This window comes from Vombatus ursinus, unplaced genomic scaffold (genome assembly GCF_900497805.2).
Source record: "Vombatus ursinus unplaced genomic scaffold, bare-nosed wombat genome assembly UNPS02008996.1, whole genome shotgun sequence".
In the NCBI taxonomy this organism is placed as follows: Eukaryota; Metazoa; Chordata; class Mammalia; order Diprotodontia; family Vombatidae; genus Vombatus; species Vombatus ursinus.
Window position 1 is genome coordinate 11,336,128 of NW_020948774.1, and position 18,786 is coordinate 11,354,913.

General features: G+C 37.7%; 2 protein-coding genes across 3 annotated transcripts in view; one reads left to right on the top strand and one right to left on the bottom strand.

Annotated features, from left to right (window-relative positions):
- DNAH9 (dynein axonemal heavy chain 9) overlaps positions 1–2,283 on the top strand; it is a 466,635-nt gene extending 464,352 nt beyond the window's left edge. Inside the window, exon 70 of the mRNA XM_027850079.1 lies at positions 1,565–2,283. Within this exon, the coding sequence (XP_027705880.1) occupies positions 1,565–1,792 (228 nt within the window). The 3' untranslated portion in view covers positions 1,793–2,283. The remainder of the gene's footprint in view (positions 1–1,564) is intronic.
- Positions 2,284–2,385: 102 nt separating this feature from the next.
- Positions 2,386–18,786, bottom strand: part of ZNF18 (zinc finger protein 18) — a 28,909-nt gene continuing 12,508 nt past the window's right edge. Inside the window, exons 5-8 of one of the 2 annotated variants that reach the window (XM_027850077.1) lie at positions 6,688–6,798; positions 6,477–6,561; positions 5,916–6,023; positions 2,386–4,129 (exon numbers count right to left, since the gene is read on the bottom strand). In XM_027850077.1, the coding sequence (XP_027705878.1) occupies positions 3,336–4,129; positions 5,916–6,023; positions 6,477–6,561; positions 6,688–6,798 (1,098 nt within the window). In that variant the 3' untranslated portion in view covers positions 2,386–3,335. The remainder of the gene's footprint in view (positions 4,130–5,915; positions 6,024–6,476; positions 6,562–6,687; positions 6,799–18,786) is intronic. The other variant, XM_027850078.1, reaches the window with a different exon arrangement.

Genomic DNA, 18,786 nt, shown 5'->3' on the forward strand with positions numbered 1-18,786 from the left:
CCTGAAGAAGAGATGGGCCAAGACGGCCAATAGCTCTCTTATAAGTACCTAAAAGACTGTGTGGGAAAGGGATTAGACTTGCTCACTTTGGCCCCACACAGCAGAACCAGGAATAATGGATGGAAGTTGCAAAGAAGCAAATTTAGTCTTGATGTAAAGAAAAACTTCCTTAAAATAAGAATACCTTAAAATAACTGGAGATCTTTAAACAAAGACTAGTTTGTGGGGGCAGCTAGGTGGCGCAGTGGATAGAGCACCAGTCCTGGAGTCAAGAAGACCTTAATTCAAACCTGGTCTCAGACCAGACACTTGACACTTACGAGCTGTGTGACTCTGGGCAAGTCACTTAACCTCAATTGCCTTGCCAAAAACAAACAAACAAACAAACAAAAAAACCAACCAGTTTGTTATAAAAGGGACTCATTTTCTAGTGTAGGTTGGATTAGATTGCCACTGAGGAACCTTTCAAATCCAAAACTGTGACACTGGTCTAATAAAAATGATTTTTCCTCATGGTATAAGCTGGACATAAGAGTTTTTTCAAAGATGCAAGTAAATTCATGCATGATAGCTCCATAATGGACTCAGAAAGAAATGGGTAGGGAATGTTCCCACCTTTTAAAAAAAGATTCAACAAATATCAAGCATCTAAATATGTACAGAAAATTCTTGTATTCACTAGGGGAAATACTAAGTTTAGATAACACAGTATATCCCCTTAGAATCCAGCAGTGGGATAAGACACAAATTATTACGTAGTAAATACTTTACAAAGTGCTTATGAGGCCTCTAGTGAGAAAAGTAACCACTGACTGGAAAGTTATAAAAAGAACTCATTGGAGAAGTTACATTTAAGATCAAAGTCTTTAAAGGATAAATAAGAATTTATATGGTTGGGCCACAGGGTTGGGGAAGAGGAAAATAGGAAATACGATGAGCTAAGACTTGGAGATAGGAACATGTAGGGCATGGTTAAGTAGTCTGGTTTGGTTAGTATACAGAGTCCATGGAGAGGAATAGTATGAAATAAGGCTGGGAAGGTAGTGTGGGTATAGATTGTGGTAGGCACTGAATGCCAGACAACAGAATTCCAAATTCATACACTAAGCAATAGCGTGTGAGCATCTAAAGAGTTTTGGGCAAGACATATGCATAAAAACTAAGTGGGATGAATTAGAAGGAATAGAAAATGGAAGCCCGAGGATGTTATGTTATTGCAATAGTCTAGGACAGAGATCAGCAAACTACTTAAAACTCTATTTAAAAATGTAAAACAAAACAAACATTCTTAGTTCATAGTCCATATAAAAACAAGTGGTGAGCCACATTTGGCTTCAAGGCCATAGATTCACTACCCCTGGTCTAGTGGAAAAGTAATGAGGGCCAGTATTTGAGTAACAACAGTAGGAATAAAGGGATGGATGTTGGGGAGATAAAATTGATAGATAGGATGACCTCAGAACAAATATTTATACCTTCTCACAATCTTTCCCTTGGTGGCTCTGGCAGACAGATATTGGGATGGATTAGTTTCATGGCTATCCTTATGCTCTGTTCTCCCCAGGCTGGAATTATTACAGACGCTAGGCTGAAGGATCTGACTCCTCCCATGCCTGTGATATTCATCAGAGCTGTTCCTGTGGACAAGCAAGACAACCGAAGTACCTATCCCTGTCCAGTATACAAGACACGTCAGCGGGGACCCACTTATGTTTGGACATTTGGTCTGAAAACTAAAGAAGCTCCATCCAAATGGGTATTAGCTGGTGTAGCCTTGCTTTTGCAGGTTTAGTTTCTGCCAGAAGCTCTTGAAGGCAATGAAGCCTGTGCTGGAAATTTCCTAAGGGAATAGACTATGCTGACTGTGCAGTTTGCTTTGGCCATAGGCTAAGGTGAGAAAGGGAAGCAGGTGTTTAAAATGGATCTACAGATTGAATTTGTGGCTTCAGCTGCTAAAGTGAAAGCATTTCCCCTACTGAGGAAAAGGTAAATACTGTCCTAACATCAGACAGACACCCCTAAAGGTCAAAAGAATAAGGCTTCAGACCATTTATTCATCCACACTTAATTCTAAAAATTTTGTCTCTGAAGCACCATTACTCTCATTTACTCTATACTCCTTAAACTACTTAGGAGATTTCTGGATAGGCTGGGTATGTGATGAGAACAAACCGAGAAGCAAATTAACTGTCCTTTTCACTGCAAATAACAATAATTCATGCCCTTTACCTACCCTGTTAGCATTTGAGAAGCCCCAAGGAACTCCCCAAATTCACTGAAGGGATGAATGGAAGGGAGAACATGACTTCAACATGATGTAATTTACTAACTTCTTATTTGACTGTATCTTCCCCAAACCTTGAGACTAGCAGTGATACAATTGAATATAGTGAGACCAAAAGAGACCAACAGTGAGTGTTTATTGCGTAAGCACTGTCCTTGGTGTTATAGTGGATACAAGGGAAATTTACAAAAAACTGATCCCTATATTCGCAATTAAATTGGAACATGAAGAGAAAAAAACTGTCTTTTGAGAGGGAGACCAGCCTGTAAAAACAGTTTTCCTTATGGATTTACTACTTAAAGTAGAATGGAAAAAAAAAATTTTTCACCTCCTACTTCCCTCCAAAAAAAATACTTAGAGTATTTCAAATCTTCTATAAATTCTGTTGAACTGACTGTATTTACTTGTTCCTTCCCCTCCCTACCAGCTGATGCCTAGTTCCTTATCTCATTCTCCATTCATAGACAAAATTTTCCTTATGCTGAAAGATCTACTGTCACTTGAATATAGGGAATTCCTGAGCATCGCTTCAACTTTTCCGACCTTTGCCTTGGTAAAGCAGAACACCTATATACCCTTTCTCCACTTTAAACTCCATATGATAGTTTGTAGGCTCACCTATATACCTGAAGATGACCTTCTGGGTGCCCCCACCATTCCTGCCATCTCAGAGGAATGAAACAGAAAGAACGAGGGTATAAAGTGATAGCTAAACCCACATAAAATCATCTTAGTTAATTGTGTGATTTAACAGATTCCAGTGAATGCAAGAAACAACACAGAGAGATGAGTTGGGAGATGAAGCCCATAGTCTTTTTCCCATTATGGAAAATGCAAAGCCTGACAACCAGTCTTGACCCACATTATCCATGCTTAGGCTGATAAAACACATTCTAGCCCCTCCTCTTTAATCCAATCAGAAGGAAATGATTTCCAAGAATAAGAATATCCATTAATGGGTATAATTCCTTCTGAAGTATTTCTCTATGCGAAAGAATTTTTTCATGGACTGGAAATGGGATTTCTCTACTGATACCTAGTATCTCTTAGGTTATTTAAAAGACTTTTCTCCTGTGTGAGATCTTTGATGTTTATCAAGACTTGAGCTCCAACTGAAGCATTTCCCACAGCAAGAGCATTTAAAAGGTTTCTCTCCTGTGTGAACTCTCTGATGTCTCTTAAAGTTTGACCTCTGAATAAAACTTTTCCCACAGATAGAACATTTGTATGGTTTCTCTCCTGTATGGGTTCTTCGATGATGCCGTAATCCTGAGAAATCACTAAAGCCTTTGCCACAATAATCACATTTATAGGGTTTCTCCCCTGTGTGGATTCTTTGATGTTTTCTAAGGTCTGAGTTCCGACTGAAGCTTTTTCCACAGGTGGAACACTGGTAGTGTCTCTCTCCAGTGTGAATTCTTTGGTGGATTACAAGTTGAGATTTCCGAACAAAGCTTTTCCCACAGTCTATACATCTATTGGTAATATTATACTTCTGTCCTGCAAGGGTTCGTAGTTGGCCTTTCTGGCAGATCTCTTTCTTCTCTTCTCTCCATGAGGAGTCTTGTTCCACTGGACTAGACAAATGTTGACCTAGAAGTTTCCCTAAACTCCTTTCCAGAGGAAGGCTTTTCCCTGCCTTTACTCTATCCTGAGGGTTCTCCTGGATAATAAAATCTTTTCTTACTCCCAAGCTTCTTGGATCATCCTCAATGAATTCATTCAAGGGGGCCTGTGAAGGTACATTTTCTGAGGTTTGCCATTTCTGGTAGGAGATCTTTTGAGATTCCTGGCCCCTTGTATTTTCCAAATGAAGATTCTCTTTGTCATTCTCCCCTCTGTCTCCTGAAAGAAGGAAGGTAACAACATAGATCATTTAATAAACATAAGAAGCCTGATTTTCCAAGCCATATCAGGACTATCAGTCCTAGGTGGATTCAATACTAAGTGGGAAGGCAGGAGGTGAAGATATGTACATAATTATTCACCAAATAACAGTTTCACCAGATCATATGACCTTTCTCCTACTTCCAATGGAATGACTATATATTAAATTTACAATTGCGTTTACTCTGGTAATAAATACGTATGGATTCAGCTTTTAAAAGAAGCTGAGCTATCAAGCTCAATGAGATTCAAAGAGGCTTTTCTACATAGGCACTCAGGGGTGAATCAATAAATATTATTCTGAAAACAAGGAAAGCAGTATTTAATAAAAACATGAAAATGGACAAAAAATAAAAATAGGCAACACCCAGGTTTAATACCAGCCAGATTTTAGAGGAAAAAGGTGGCCTATATTCAGGCCAATATGGTGTGCATGTATGTATATATGTGGTAGCAATAAGAGGAAGTCTGGGTAGATATTTCTATCAGAAGTTGGATTTTAGTAACTTAATTTACTATGCTAATTATTCTCTTATTTCATTATGATGGCATGTATTCCCTAAATTTTACTCTTTGGTATTATTTTATGCTTCTATATTAAATGGAACGGTCCCTCAAGTTTGTTTTTTTTCTCATTTTTCCCCTTAAAAATGCATACAGGCCCACAAAAAAAAACAGACTTGAAAGAATATCTAAAGAGATGACTCTAAGTCATGTCGCTTAAAATCAATCCAAATAATGATCAATTTTCCTTAAAATTCACTTTGCTACGAAGAAGCATTTATCTAATAATAATCACTGGGCAGGCAAAATCCCATTAGCTTCTTAGGACTGCTAGCAGAATTTTATGGTAACTAATTTGTAGAAATCACATTCATAATCTGGAAAAATTACAGAGATAATACCTCTTTGTGGCAAGTGGAATGCAAAGTGGAAAAAAAGTGTTTAACACTCATGAAGAGAAAGATATCACACACACACACACAAAACCCCTTCCAGGTCTTTCATCTTTCATGATCCTATCACATGTATACTGTTTCTTTTTGTTAGGTAGTTTGGAAGTTTATTAAATATTTTAGAGAGCTAGAAAATGAAGCTAAATGAAGAGGAGTGAAGATGGATAAAGGCAAATTGCTAGTTGGCAACAATGTTGCACAATAGTTTACAAAGCACTTAACTTCTAACCCTTAGTTAGATGGTAAAAACAATTTTACTCCCATTTTAAGAGAAAGAAAACATGGCTCATATGTATCTATAAAATATTGTATTCAGAAATTAAAAGCTAGTCCAACTCAAGTCCTGTGGTCTTTCCGGAAAACCAAGAACTCAGCTACTTCTCAGTTCAATTTCTTTAGAATAATTACGATGGATTGTCATGCCAGGAAAAAAAATAGTAATAACAGAAACCACTGTAATGGAATTTTACCTGTTTTTATTAGCTAAGTAAGCCCTGTGTTAGTCCCACTGGGGGAAAAAAAAAACAAAACAAAACACCAGAACAGTGTTGGATATATCAAAAAAAGTATTTTATGCCTTCTGATGATTCAAAACATAGAAAGAATAACTCATATGCAACAGCAGTTTCTGGGCCTGGAGGCAAGGATTTCCTTAGGGTTCAAAGATAAAAAAGCACACTCACAAGGCCAAAGAAAAACAAAAAAAAAAAATCTAATTCTTTTCTTAAGGGGGCAAGTAGGGAGTGGAAAGGAGAGACAAAAATGGCTAGGGAAAGGGTGTCACTCACCTATGCAAATGTTTCTTGGTATTCCTTCATCTGCATGAGAATGCGATCCATCAGGCTCTTCCTTTCCATCTACCAGGTTAGTTGGGTTTGGTTTAGAAATGGGAATTGCTGAGACAAGGAAGGATAAAGATGAATTTAGGTAGGGTAAGGGAGAAACAAGCAATGTCTTCAAATATTTGAAGTTTTTTTGTATTTTAGAGGTGAGACCTATTGTTTGGTACCCAGTGTAAGAAATAGGACCAATGGGAAGTTAAGCAGATTCAGACACAATCAAGAAGGCTATGCAAGGGTTAACATAATCTTAGCCCTCATTTACTATTTCTGCCTGCCACTTTACCTCAGTGCTTAGGATCTGCTATAACTGTTCCAGATGGCTGGGCTTCAATTGATCTTCCATCTCAACAATTTCAAACTGGACCTATAATAGCTCTAAGAGGGCATACTGTCACTTACTCCTGTCTGCTTTGCTCACTTTACAGCAAGTCACATGATAGTTTTTTGACCCATTTGCCCCAATTAGGACAATCCCCCCTATAGAATTGTACTGTTCCAAATTTTTACCTAGTGAAACCACTTTCCCATAATCTTCCAGCATAGCATCCCAGTAAAGCTCTTTCTGAGTGTGATTCAGGCACTGCCACTGCTCCTAGAAACAAAAATGTATGAAGGTAAAAAAAGTTGTTTTTTAAAGTAGTTTCTAAAGAGTAGTGCACATTTTTATAATGCCTTAATATTTTAAAAATGTTCTTAACCTTGTGTGCTTTTTACTCACAGTCACACAATTAGGGTTAGAGCCAGGATTCAAACCTAATCCTCCTAACTCTAGGTGCAGCATGCTTTTCACTACATGACACAAATGAAGACTTTGCCTCTGATCCAACACCTAAAACAAGGAGAAAAACATTATATCTGTTTACAATTAGTTCCTACTAGGAAGTTTTGGGTCTACTTTTCAAATTTATTTTTAAAATTGCAGCATCTACTTAGGACTTTATTTTCCACTGTAGACAGTGAACCCCTGGAAAACCTACTGCTTCTTACTTCTTGATCTTTTCTCCAAAAGTATATAATGCCTCCATTATTCCTGGCTTTTGAAGAGCAGGAACTCAACATTTGAGGATAGAGTTGAGATTGTCCTAGAAAGAGACAAACCTCTTGAGGGGGAAATGGAAGCCACACACTCCACACACAATATTTCTGAGTTTACTTTTCCCCCTTTCTTCTACTCCTGCTTCAGGGTCCAAATTCAAATCATGTCTCTTCCTAAATGGTGGGAAATTTGTGGGCTTGCCAGAAGAATTTTTCCTAGCAGTCAAATTTATAAGAATACAATTCAATTGATAAATGGTCAAAGAATATGAACAGGCAGATCTCAGAGGAAGAAACTAAAGCTATCTATAGTCATATGAAAAAATGTTCTAAAATCACTATTGATTAGAGAAATGCAAATCAAAATGACTCTGAGGTATCACATCACACCTATCAGATTGACTAACATGACAAAACAGGACAATGATAAATGTTGGAGAAGATTTGGGAAAATTGGGACACAATGCATTGTTGGTAGAGTTGTGAAATGATCCAACCATTTTGGAGAGCAATTTGGAACTATGCCCAAAGGGCTATAAAAATGTGCATATCCTTTGACACAGCAATTATCACTTCTAGGACTGTATCCTAAAGAGATCATAAAAATGGGCAAAGGACCCATACGTACAAAAATATTTATAGCAGCTCTTTTTGTGGTTGCCAAGAATTGGAAATTGAGGGGATACTCATCAATTGGGGAATGGCTGAACAAGTTGTGGTATATGAATGTAATGGAATACTATTGTGCTATAAGAAATGATAAGCAGGCAGACTTCAGAAAAACCTGGAAAAACTTGTATGGACTGATGCTGAGTGAAGTGAGCAGAACCAGAATATTGTACACAATAACAACCACGTTGTGCAGTGACTAACTTTGATAGACTTAACCCTTCTCAGCAATGCAAGGATCTAAGACATCTCCAGAAGTTTCATGATGGAAAATGCTATCCACATCCAAAGAACGAACTATGGAGTTTGAATGCAGATTGCAGCATACTATTTGCTCTTTTTTTTTCTTCTGTTTTGTTCTTGTGGTTCCTCCTATTGGTTCTAATTCTTCCTTACAACATACTAATGTGAAAATATGTTTAATAGAAATGTATATGTATAGCCTAGATTGCATGCCGTCTTGGGGAGGGAGATGGGTAGGGAGAGGGAGAAAAATTTAAAACTCAAAAGTTTATGGAAGTGATTGCTGATAACTCAAAATAAATGAATTTTAAAAAAAAAGAAAGAAATGATGAGCAGGCAGACTTCAAAAAAACTTGGAAAGACTTACATGAACTGATGCAGAGTGCAATGAGCAGAACCAGGAGAACATTGTACACAGTAACAGCCACGTTGTGTGATGACTAATATTGATAGAGTTGGCTCTTCACAACAACACAAGAATCTAAGACAACTCAAAAAGATTCTTGATGGAAACTGCTATCCACATCCAGAGAAAGAAATATGGAGTCTGAATACAGATGGAGGCATACAATTTGCTCTCCTTCTCCTTTGTTGTTTTGTTTTATGGCTTCATTCTCATGGTTCCTCCTATTAGTTCTAATTGTTCTTTACATCATGACTAATGGGAAAATATACTTAACATGAATATATATGTAGAGCTTATATTGAACTGTATGCTGTTTTGGGGGGGTGGGGAGGAAGAAGTGGGGGGGGGAGTTTAAAACTTAAAACTCTTATGGAAGTGAATGTTGAAAACTAAAAATAAATAAATTTTTAAAAAAAGTTTTTCCTAGCAACATAAGATTTTTAGATTCCAGACAACAGTCACTATCTAACTCAAAGACAATGTCAATCTGACTGAAGGTAATATGGCATCGTGCAAAGTGCACTGGACCAAATCCAAGTCCCTTAACTCCAATATTTACCAGCTGTTTGATCATCCTTATTCAAGACTAACTACTTACAATCTCTAAAATGAGTTTGGTTCCTTGTATTTACTATCTCAAACAGTTGTTATGGAAGAAATTATATGTAAGCATTATAGAAATATGACTTATTTTTATCCAGCTACGGCTCATCCTCAGGCTGAAATCTCAGACTCCTCAGTAAGAAGGCAACCTCCCAGAAATTACATGAGAGGGAGTACAACAACTCAGTCATGAAGTCTTCTCCCATTATACTCCAGGCACCCTCTCAAATCACCTAGAGCTCCATAAGCCCTGGCACCCTCCACACTACCTCCCTGCCCCCAAACATAGCTTCCTGATGCCCTGGAACAACTCCATACAAGGCTCTATCTCTATAGACAAGATAACCTACTTGAACTCATTCCACAATTAACATTTACATCCAGTCATACCCCAACTCAGTGATTCTGAAATCCCCAATTCTCCCACTGACCACTCCTTTATTCTCATGTTCCTCATGAGGTTGGGTTCCTCAACCCAAAACCCTGCCCCCAACCTCTCACTCTAAAGCTACCCAACCCTTCTACTGCAATCTCTGAAATGCCTCATACATTGGTAATAAACCAGATTTCATCTTAAACCTTTTCCTTTCTAACTCTCCCTTCTTGCACTCATTGAGACTTGGCTCTCTCAGCTACCTTTTCCAGGATTGGCTGCACTTTCTTTTGTATCCCCCCCTTCCCTCCACCATTTCCCATGCACTAGTCAAAGTGAGGGAGTTAGTATACTTCTCATTCTCCATCACCACTTCTAGCTTCTCCCTCTAAGTAACCTCTGCTCCTGAGGTTCACTCAATTCCTATGTAACAACTAATCTAGGTTTTGGTGGCTGTTGTGTACCAAGAACCAGGATACTCACTTTCTTTCATCAATGAACTTGGTGCCTGGCTCATAGTCTTTCTCTTCTTCCCAACTCCTGCCCTTATATTAGAGGACTTCAACATACATATTTGATAGTCTTGCAACATACTAACCTTCCAATTCCTCAAATTACTCATTTCCTATGACTATTTTTTCTATCCCACCACAGCTATACATAAGAGATGGCGATCTTACAATCACCCACAAGTATTCTACATCCATGTGCATGAACTCTGAAATTCTTTATCTTGTCATAATCTGTTGTCATCCTACCTTGCAACTCCAAACTGTTCTTCACCCTCAGTTCTTTCCCAGGCCATCACCCCTAAACTAGCCACACTCTCCTTTTTTTCCCCATTCTGACCCCTTGGTGAACTCTACCCTGTCCTTTTCTCTTGAGTTCCTTGCCTTTTTATACTTGTGAAGGCACAGCCCTACCAAACTGCAGCCTTACATTACTTCCACCATTTGTTGCCTTTGTTTCTACTAAAGTGCTGAATGAAGCTGGGGAAATATCGCAAAATTATGTTGACTGGGTCCATTAGAAATTTGTTACATAATCTCAACTGGGCTCTGGCTTATAAAAGGCAATCCTTTTACACCTCATAATCAATTCACTATCTCATTCACCAGGCCTCCTTTTCTAAAACTTTTTAATGCATTCACAGACTTCCCATAGTTTCTCCCCCCTCTCTACTTTCTGAAGCTGAGAACTGTGCCTCACATTTCATGAGTCACCTGAATAGAACTGATATAGACAATTCTCACTTTATGTAAATTTGCATTATGCAAATTGGACTTTACATAAAGAATTCTGAAAGTAATCTGCCTCCTCAAAAAAAAACTAGGTTAACTTTACTATACAGTACTGTGTTCTCTCTCCACAGCCTCCCACTCCCTCACCAAAAGAAAAACCTTAAAAAAAAAAAAAGTGAAAGCAAGAACAGACATGCAGAGAAGCAGCCACTACCCTTAGATTAGGGACCTGGCTTGAGACCACCAGTACAGAAAGAGAAGACCTTTGCCCCATCCTGCCTACCTGTTTGCATGTCTGGCCCCCATATGTCTGTCTTCTATCCATCTGTACTTGGGTATAGCCAGTCTGTCCCCAGCCCCTGTATGTCATCTGTCTTCTATCTGTGTCCACATCTGTCCCCCACATGTTCTTCCTCATGGTTCCAGCCAGGCCCATATGTGGCTGGCTCAGCCCCTGCATGTTCCTCCTCCTGCTCTCACTTCTCTGTTCCTAAATCCCACTTGTCCTTGAAAAATGTGCTGGCCCTCTCCCTCCATCAGCACATAGCCACCTTCCTGCCTCCCTTCCCCCCTTGCTTCCCCATGTCTGTGGGGAAATGTCACATAAAAATCACTCTGAGATCTGTAGAACAGTCTATTTACGTAAAGTGAGAACTGTCTGGAACTGAACACATGACCTGGGTGTATCAAGAGAGTAAGTGGCAACTCCAAGATTCTGTAAATCTGTCAGTGGTACAAATGAAGAGGAGTCACCTCTTCCTTTCCCTTTTAGTATTTCATACCACCAGCTTCCCACTCACAGGGCCGAGAATAGAAAGTGGCAGATTGTATTGATGCCACATCACTTTTGACTTCAAGAAAACTGTACATTATCACTTGGTCCCTTCCCTTCCACTCTATAAGTACTTGATGAAATATAGCATCCTATCTATTGACTGCAGGGAAATTCAGGAACACAGAGTACTAGAAGGTTGGAATGCACAAGGAAAGAGAAAAATAAGAAAGCACATAAAATGTGAAACCAAAAAGGTGGAAGATAACAGTATGTTTCAATCTAATCTCTTAAAGAAAATTAGAAACTAAATTAGGACAAGATTGTCTCTTCTTCACTTTCAACTGAGGAAATACATTATTCTGGAGGAGAGTCTGATTTTGAAGACAAATGTGGAAATAGCTCCATCTTGTGGGCTTTTTGGGATATTATAACTGAAAGTCATTTTCCACATGTTTTTCAAAATAGGCACACTTGGATCACAGCTTTTTGTTGATCCCAAAGGTCTTAAAGGCTATCCCTGTGGACCCTCTTTGCAAGCCTGATCAACCTAGGTTGATTCTTGGGAAGGTTTCAAGTGTGGGTTGGTTACAGACTGTATATGCTTCATCTCAGGACAAAATTTAAAGATTCTTCCAGATGAGCTCCACGGTGAGGAAGTTTTTGGCCAAAGCATAGAGGAGTCACAGCCTGCATGTGTGCAGTGAGTATCCACATCAAGGAAATCACGTTTTGTAAGTATTGAAGTATGAATGGAGTTTTTACCGTATAAATTGCTGGAATTCTATTATATTCTTTACTTATATTATATTATATTATATTATATTATATTATATTATATTATATTATATTATATTATATTATATTATATTATATTTATTATATTATATTATATTTATTATTATATTATATTATATATCACAATTCCATCTCTGAAAACTAAGTCCCACTATGGAATTTATCTATCTCATTATCTGATGTACTATAGTACAAAAGGATCCTAATGAGTATCAATGCTTTATATTTCATAAGGGAAGTTTACATCTTATCCAAATCTTGTATCTTCATCAGAACTTAGCAGTACTATCACTGGACCAATAAACTTAAAGCAGGAAAAAGACCTTGGAGACCATCCAGTTGAGAAGTTCTTAATCTAGATCTACAAACTTTTAAAAAAAATATATTTTATAACCATTTCAATATAATTCATTATCCCTGTAATCCTATATGGGTACGTGAATATATTTATGCACGTATGTACATATATAAGTGCATATATATTTTTAATGCATTTAAAAAACATTGTGGGAAAACATCATAGGCTTCACCAAACTGCCAAAGGGGTCTATAGTACAAAAGATGTTAAGTACTCTTGATGTAGTCAAACTATCTCAAGGAAAATAAGGCCAAGAGAGGTGACTTGACCATAGTCATAAAAATAACAAATAGAAAAGCTAGTCCTTATACTCTAAATTTAATGCATTTTTCTATTATGCCACACTGACACCTAGGAGCTTAGCAAATGTTTTAGCTGAAGTGGTTTTTTTTCCAATGTAATCAAAAATTACATAATACTATTAATAATAATAAAAACAACAATACTATGTTGTGTTCCATAAGAGGAATTCCTCTGCACTTTTGCCTCCTACAAACTTTAAGTTTAAAGATTTTGAACTGAATTTAGTCCATCAATCTATAATAATTCTAATACTACTATAATAATAAAATTACTATGTGCCAAGCACTGTGCTAAGCACTCTAAAATTATCCTCACAACAATCCTGGAGGTACGTTCTATTATTATCCTATTTTACAGATGAGGAAACTGAGACAAACAGAGGTTAAGTGCCTTGCCCAGGGTACTCTATCTAATGCATCACCTAGCTGGGGACACAAAGACTAAAACAAAACAACTTTTGCCCTTAAAAGCAAAATATTTATAACTTATCGAAGGGGGATGAGGAAAAATAGATATATCCTCACATATACACCTAAGTAAATGAAAAATAATAATTGGGGTGATCAGGAAAGATACTAAGAGTTGGATACCTCAACTGAGCCTTGAAGGAAGTAAGAAATTATAAAAGGCAGAAGCAAGGAAAATACATACTCCAACACGGGGAACAATCTTTACAAAGGTAATGAAATGAGAGATGAACACTGTATATGGGGAATAAATAATAGACCAATTTGTCTAGAATGGAGAAGACATGAAGGAGAGTAATGTAAAAAATGATCAGATACATAGGTAGAAGTCAGATTGTGGGTGGCTTTTAAAAGGCCAGTCTGATGAATTCATAATTAATTCTAGAAACAAAAAGAAATTACAAAAGATTCCTGAGCAGCGTGTGACATGGTCACACTTGTGTTTTAGGAACCAATTTGGTAGCTGCAAAAAAGGGACTGGAGAGGACAGAGAATGGAAGGAAGGAATCCAATTGGGAGTCTGGCAGAATATTCTAGGCAAGAGGTAATGAGAATGATGGCCACGTGAATAGAGTAGAGATAGATTCAACAAAGTTTATTGGAAACAGCATTGCCAGAATCTGGCACCTGAATCAATATGCAAGGGAGGAAAGGAGGAATGGTAAATTTAAGAATGACTCCAAAGTTGTGACGTTGGTTAATTGGAAGAATGATGGTGACCTCTACATAAAAAGGTTTGAAGAGTGATAGGTTTTGAGAGAAATAAAGTAAGCACCACTTATGACATTATTTTGTGATGTCTTTGGAACAACCAAGTGGAGATGTTCAACAAGCAGCTGATGATGTGACTAATCTCACAGAAGAATGATGAATGCATAGATATGGAAATCATCTGCATGGAGGCAACTGAATCCACTCAACCCATGGGGGCCAATAAGATCACCAAGATATAATGCAGAGAAATAAAAAAAGACCAGAACAGAGATAAAGTAGATTTCTATACTTAGTGTGCAAAAATAGAATTATGATCCAGTAAAGAAGACTGAGAAAGAATTTTTCAGAGAGGTAGAACAAGAAATGAAAAAAAAGTATCTCACAGTGCAAGGAAGAAGAGAAAATCAGGAGAAAACGCTAACTGACTCTCTAAAAAGAGATCAAACAGAATGAGGACTAAGAAAAGGCCATTGAGACTTTTCATTTAAGATAGCTATCTAAACCAAAGTAGACCACCTAGTTAAGATATACATACTTCAGCAAAACTCCAAAATTCATAGCAGACTGAATAATGACAAAGTAATTCAGTAGGAAACAAGTTACTTCTTCCACTCCAAAACTGCAGAAAAAGTTAACCAAAAGTCTGTAGGAAAAAGGAAAGGGTAGTTCAGGTAAATAAACTCAGTCTCCCATTGCAACCACAAATAAGCCAAAGATATATATAACTTGTGAGTGTCTCTGTATCCAGAAACAGCAAAAACAGAGGGTCTCCCTGGAAAGACCCAAAGAAGTTAAGAAAGCCCTAGGGTGGGGACCTTGGAAGACACAAAAAGAAAAAAAAATTATTGACCAAAAAAGCGCAGCAGAGCTCAGACCAGGCCACCCCAGGCCTAAGGACTCTGAAATCCAATAAACTCTTGTCCTAAAATGCTACAGAGGGCCCTGAAGATCCTCAAAGTTCAAGGTGGGGGGAAGGGCAGGAAAATTGGGAGGGAGGCAATTTAACTCAGTGAGAAACAGTTTAGTGCAGACACTAAATAGGGGTAACAAGCCCCCCCAAAATACGGGGCAAAGTGTGGCCCTGGCACGAAGCCTGTATCAAGAACTAAAAATAGGGGCAGCTAGGTGGCGCAGTGGATAGAGCTCCAGCCTTGTAGTCAGCAGGACCTGATTTCAAATCTGGCCTCAGACACTTGACACTTACTAGCTGTGTGACCAAGTCACTTAACCCCAATTGCCTCACCAAAAAGCAAAAAAAAAACAAACAAACAAAAACAAAAAAAAAACTAAAGATGAGGCAGAGCCAAGTTGACAGGGGGAGCAACCCGGCTGAACTCTTCAAACATTCTCCTCCAAACAACTTTAAAATAATATGTCACATCAAATACTAGAGATGCACAGCCAATGAGACATTTTTCCGATCCAGGACAACTCAGGAGGTCAGAAGGAAAAATCTGTGACAATGGGATGGGGGCTGGGTTGGAGTGCATGTTGCAGCAACACCAGCAGGGGGCCTTGAAGGCAGCTACAAAAATAGCAGCAGTAGTTTCAGGAGTTTAAGCCCAGAGACAGTAAGGGAATTGAACAACAACAACAAGTCAGAAAGAAATTATAGAGGACCCCGAACTGGCATTAAGCACAGGACTGGACACTCTTTGGAAACTCCATTGCCCACATGTAGTTACAGGTCACAATTCCAGGACAGAAAGGAGTGGTTGCAGCTGCAGTGAAGCAGAAGCACTAGGGCTTGGAGCTTCAAGGGAGGAAGGGCCTGTCTGGGTTAAAGGCCAGAATACAGACCAGAAGAGTGCTAACCACAGTTCTTCCAGGACACTACCTTGAAAGCACCAAAAACTTATAATCCTCTTATGATGGAAAATGCTATCCACATCCAAAGAAAGAATTATGGAATTCCAATGAGGATTGAAGCATACTATTTGGTTTTTTCCTTCTGTTTTGTTTGTTCTTTCTTATGGTTCCTCCTATTGGTTCTCATTCTTCTTTACAACATGACTAATGTGAAAATATGTTTAATAGGAATGTATATGTATGTATACATATACATATATGTATATGATATATCAGACTGCATGCCGTCTTGGGGAGGGAGGTGGAGAGGTAGGGGAGAAAATTTAAAACTGAAAAGCTTATGGAAGTGATTGCTGAAAACTAAAAATAAATTAATTAATTAAAAAAAAAACTTGCAATCCCCACAACTAGCTCTGAAAACAGCGGCACTAAAACTTGGAATAGTGCCTGTTCAATTCTAGGTGAGCAGAGCCCAATTTTAACATAAAGTTCAAAACCTAGAAATGGGATGGGAAAATGAGCAAATAACAAAAAAGAACCTGACCAAAAAAGTTACAATAGTGACAAGGAAAATCAAGACACAAATTCAAAAAAAGATATTGTGAAAAGAGCAACAAGCAAAGCATCAAAGGAAAAAAAACATAGATTGAATGCAAGCCTAATAAAAATTCCTGGAAGAATTCCTAGAAAAAATAAAAGAGATAGAGGAAAAATAGGGAAAAGAAATGAGAGTGATACAAGAAAATTATGAAAAGAAAATTAACACCTTAGTAAAAAAGACACACACACACACAAACCCTGAAGAAAATAACACCTTAAAAAATAGAATTGGGAAGCAGAGCCAATATGGTAAGGAAAAGTCAGAAGCTGCCTCAGCTCCCCCCCAGTTTCCCTCAGAAACATTAAATCAAACTTCTAAACATATTCTGGGGCAACAGAACCTACAAAAAGATTGAGTGAAACAATTTTCCAGCTTAAGATAACTTAGAAGGGGGCAGCTAGGTGGTGCAGTGAATAGAGCTCCACCCTTGGAGTCAGGAGGACTTGAGTTCAAATCGGGCCTCAGACACATAACACTTACTAGCTTATGTGACCCTAGGCAAGTCACTTAACCCCACTGCCTAGCCAAAAAAAAAAAGCAAAAAAAAAAAAAAAGATAACTTAAAAGGACTTCAGGAAAGCTCTGTCTCACTTGGGTAAAAAGAGAGCATAGCCCAGTGCAGATAGTGTCCAGGTAAGCCATTGAAAGGCTCTTAGCCACAGTACAGATCAATAACTATTTCCATTTTCTTTTGTGGCCTTTCCCTTTTGCTCTGTTCTCCTTTTACAAGATGACTAATGTGGAAATATGTTTACATGACTGCACATGTATAACCTATATCAGATTGCTTGCTATCTTGGGGAGGAAGGAAGAGAGGGAGGAAAGGAGAAAAAATCTGGAACTCAAATTTTATAAAAAATGAATGTTGAAAACTATCTTTACATGAAATCAGAAAAAATAAAATACTATTCCCTGCCCCCCCCCAAAAACTGATTATCAGGATGCTCTCAGAAAAACTTGGACTTATATGAACTGATACCAAAGTGAAGTGAGTAGAACCAGGAAAACACTGTACACTCACTGTATGCAGTAACAATATTGTACGATGATCACCCATGAATGACTTGGCTATTCTCAGCAATACAATGATCCAAGACTTATGAAGACTTAAGATAAAAAAATCATATTGCCCACCAGAGAAAGAACAGAAAGAGTCTGAATGCAGACAGAAGAATACTTTTTTTTGCTATACTTTTTTTTTTTGTTAAGTTTTCTTTCACGATATGGTTAATATTAAAAAAAACAAACAAACCAGGAGTAAACATTATATACAATGGATTAAAGCTAGAGGCATTTCCAATAAGATCAGGTATAAAGCAAAGATGCCCATTGTTGCTACTACTATTTAATACAGTAATAGAAATGCTAGCTATAGAAATTAGAAAAAAAGAAATTGAGGGAATACAGACATTCAAAGAAAAAGCAAAACTGTTGCTTTTTGCAGGTGATGTACTTAGAGAACCCTAACAAGTCAACTAGAAATTATTCAAAATAAATAACTTCAGCAAAACTTATAAGATAGATGAAAAATTCACGTAAATCATCAGCATCCCTATATATAACAATAAAAAGCAGTAAGAAGAGTTAGAAAGGCCTGGAGTCAGGAGGACCTGAGTTCAAATCCAGCCTCAGACACTTGACACTTAACTAGCTGTGTGACTCTGGGCAAGTCACTTAACCCCATTGCCTAGCCAAAAAGAAAAAAGAAGAATCAGAGAAATTCCATTCAAAATAATTACAAAAACCATAAAATACTTAGGAATATACCTTCTGAAATTCACCTATCAATTTTATTAAATACTCTTTAAACACTTTAAGTTCAATACTATACCAATCAACCAATCAATAAGTATTTATTAAGCACCTACTAAGCACTGGAGATACAAAAAGAGATAAAACACAGTCTGGGACCTCAAAGACCTTACAGTCTAATGAAGGAGACAACATGCATACAAATCAATACAGACAGGAATGAATTAACTGAGAGAAGGCACTACAATTAAGAGGGATTTTAGTTGAGATTTAAAGGAAGCTAGGGAGGTCAGTAATTAGAGTGGAAAAGGGAGAGCACTCTAGGAATGAGGAACAGCCAGAGAAATGAAACTCTCAAAACAAAATTTTATAGAGCTTAAAAAAAATTTTTTAAAAATCACTGGACTCTGAAAAATAGTCTGGCGGAAACTAGTCACAGACCAATATTGCATACCAGATACCATGATAAATTCTTGTTCCCTCACCCATTTCTCCAAGGCTATATCATCTTCACCTGATGCACTTCTATGGTACAAAACTGACTCCTTTCCTTTCTTCCTCCTTTTCTCCTCATTATAGTACCATCCCTCCTACTTGTCTTCTCCAAAGACCTTTAAAACAAAAGAAAACCACCCCTACTCTGTCATTTTAACTTTTTTCTACATGACTTAAT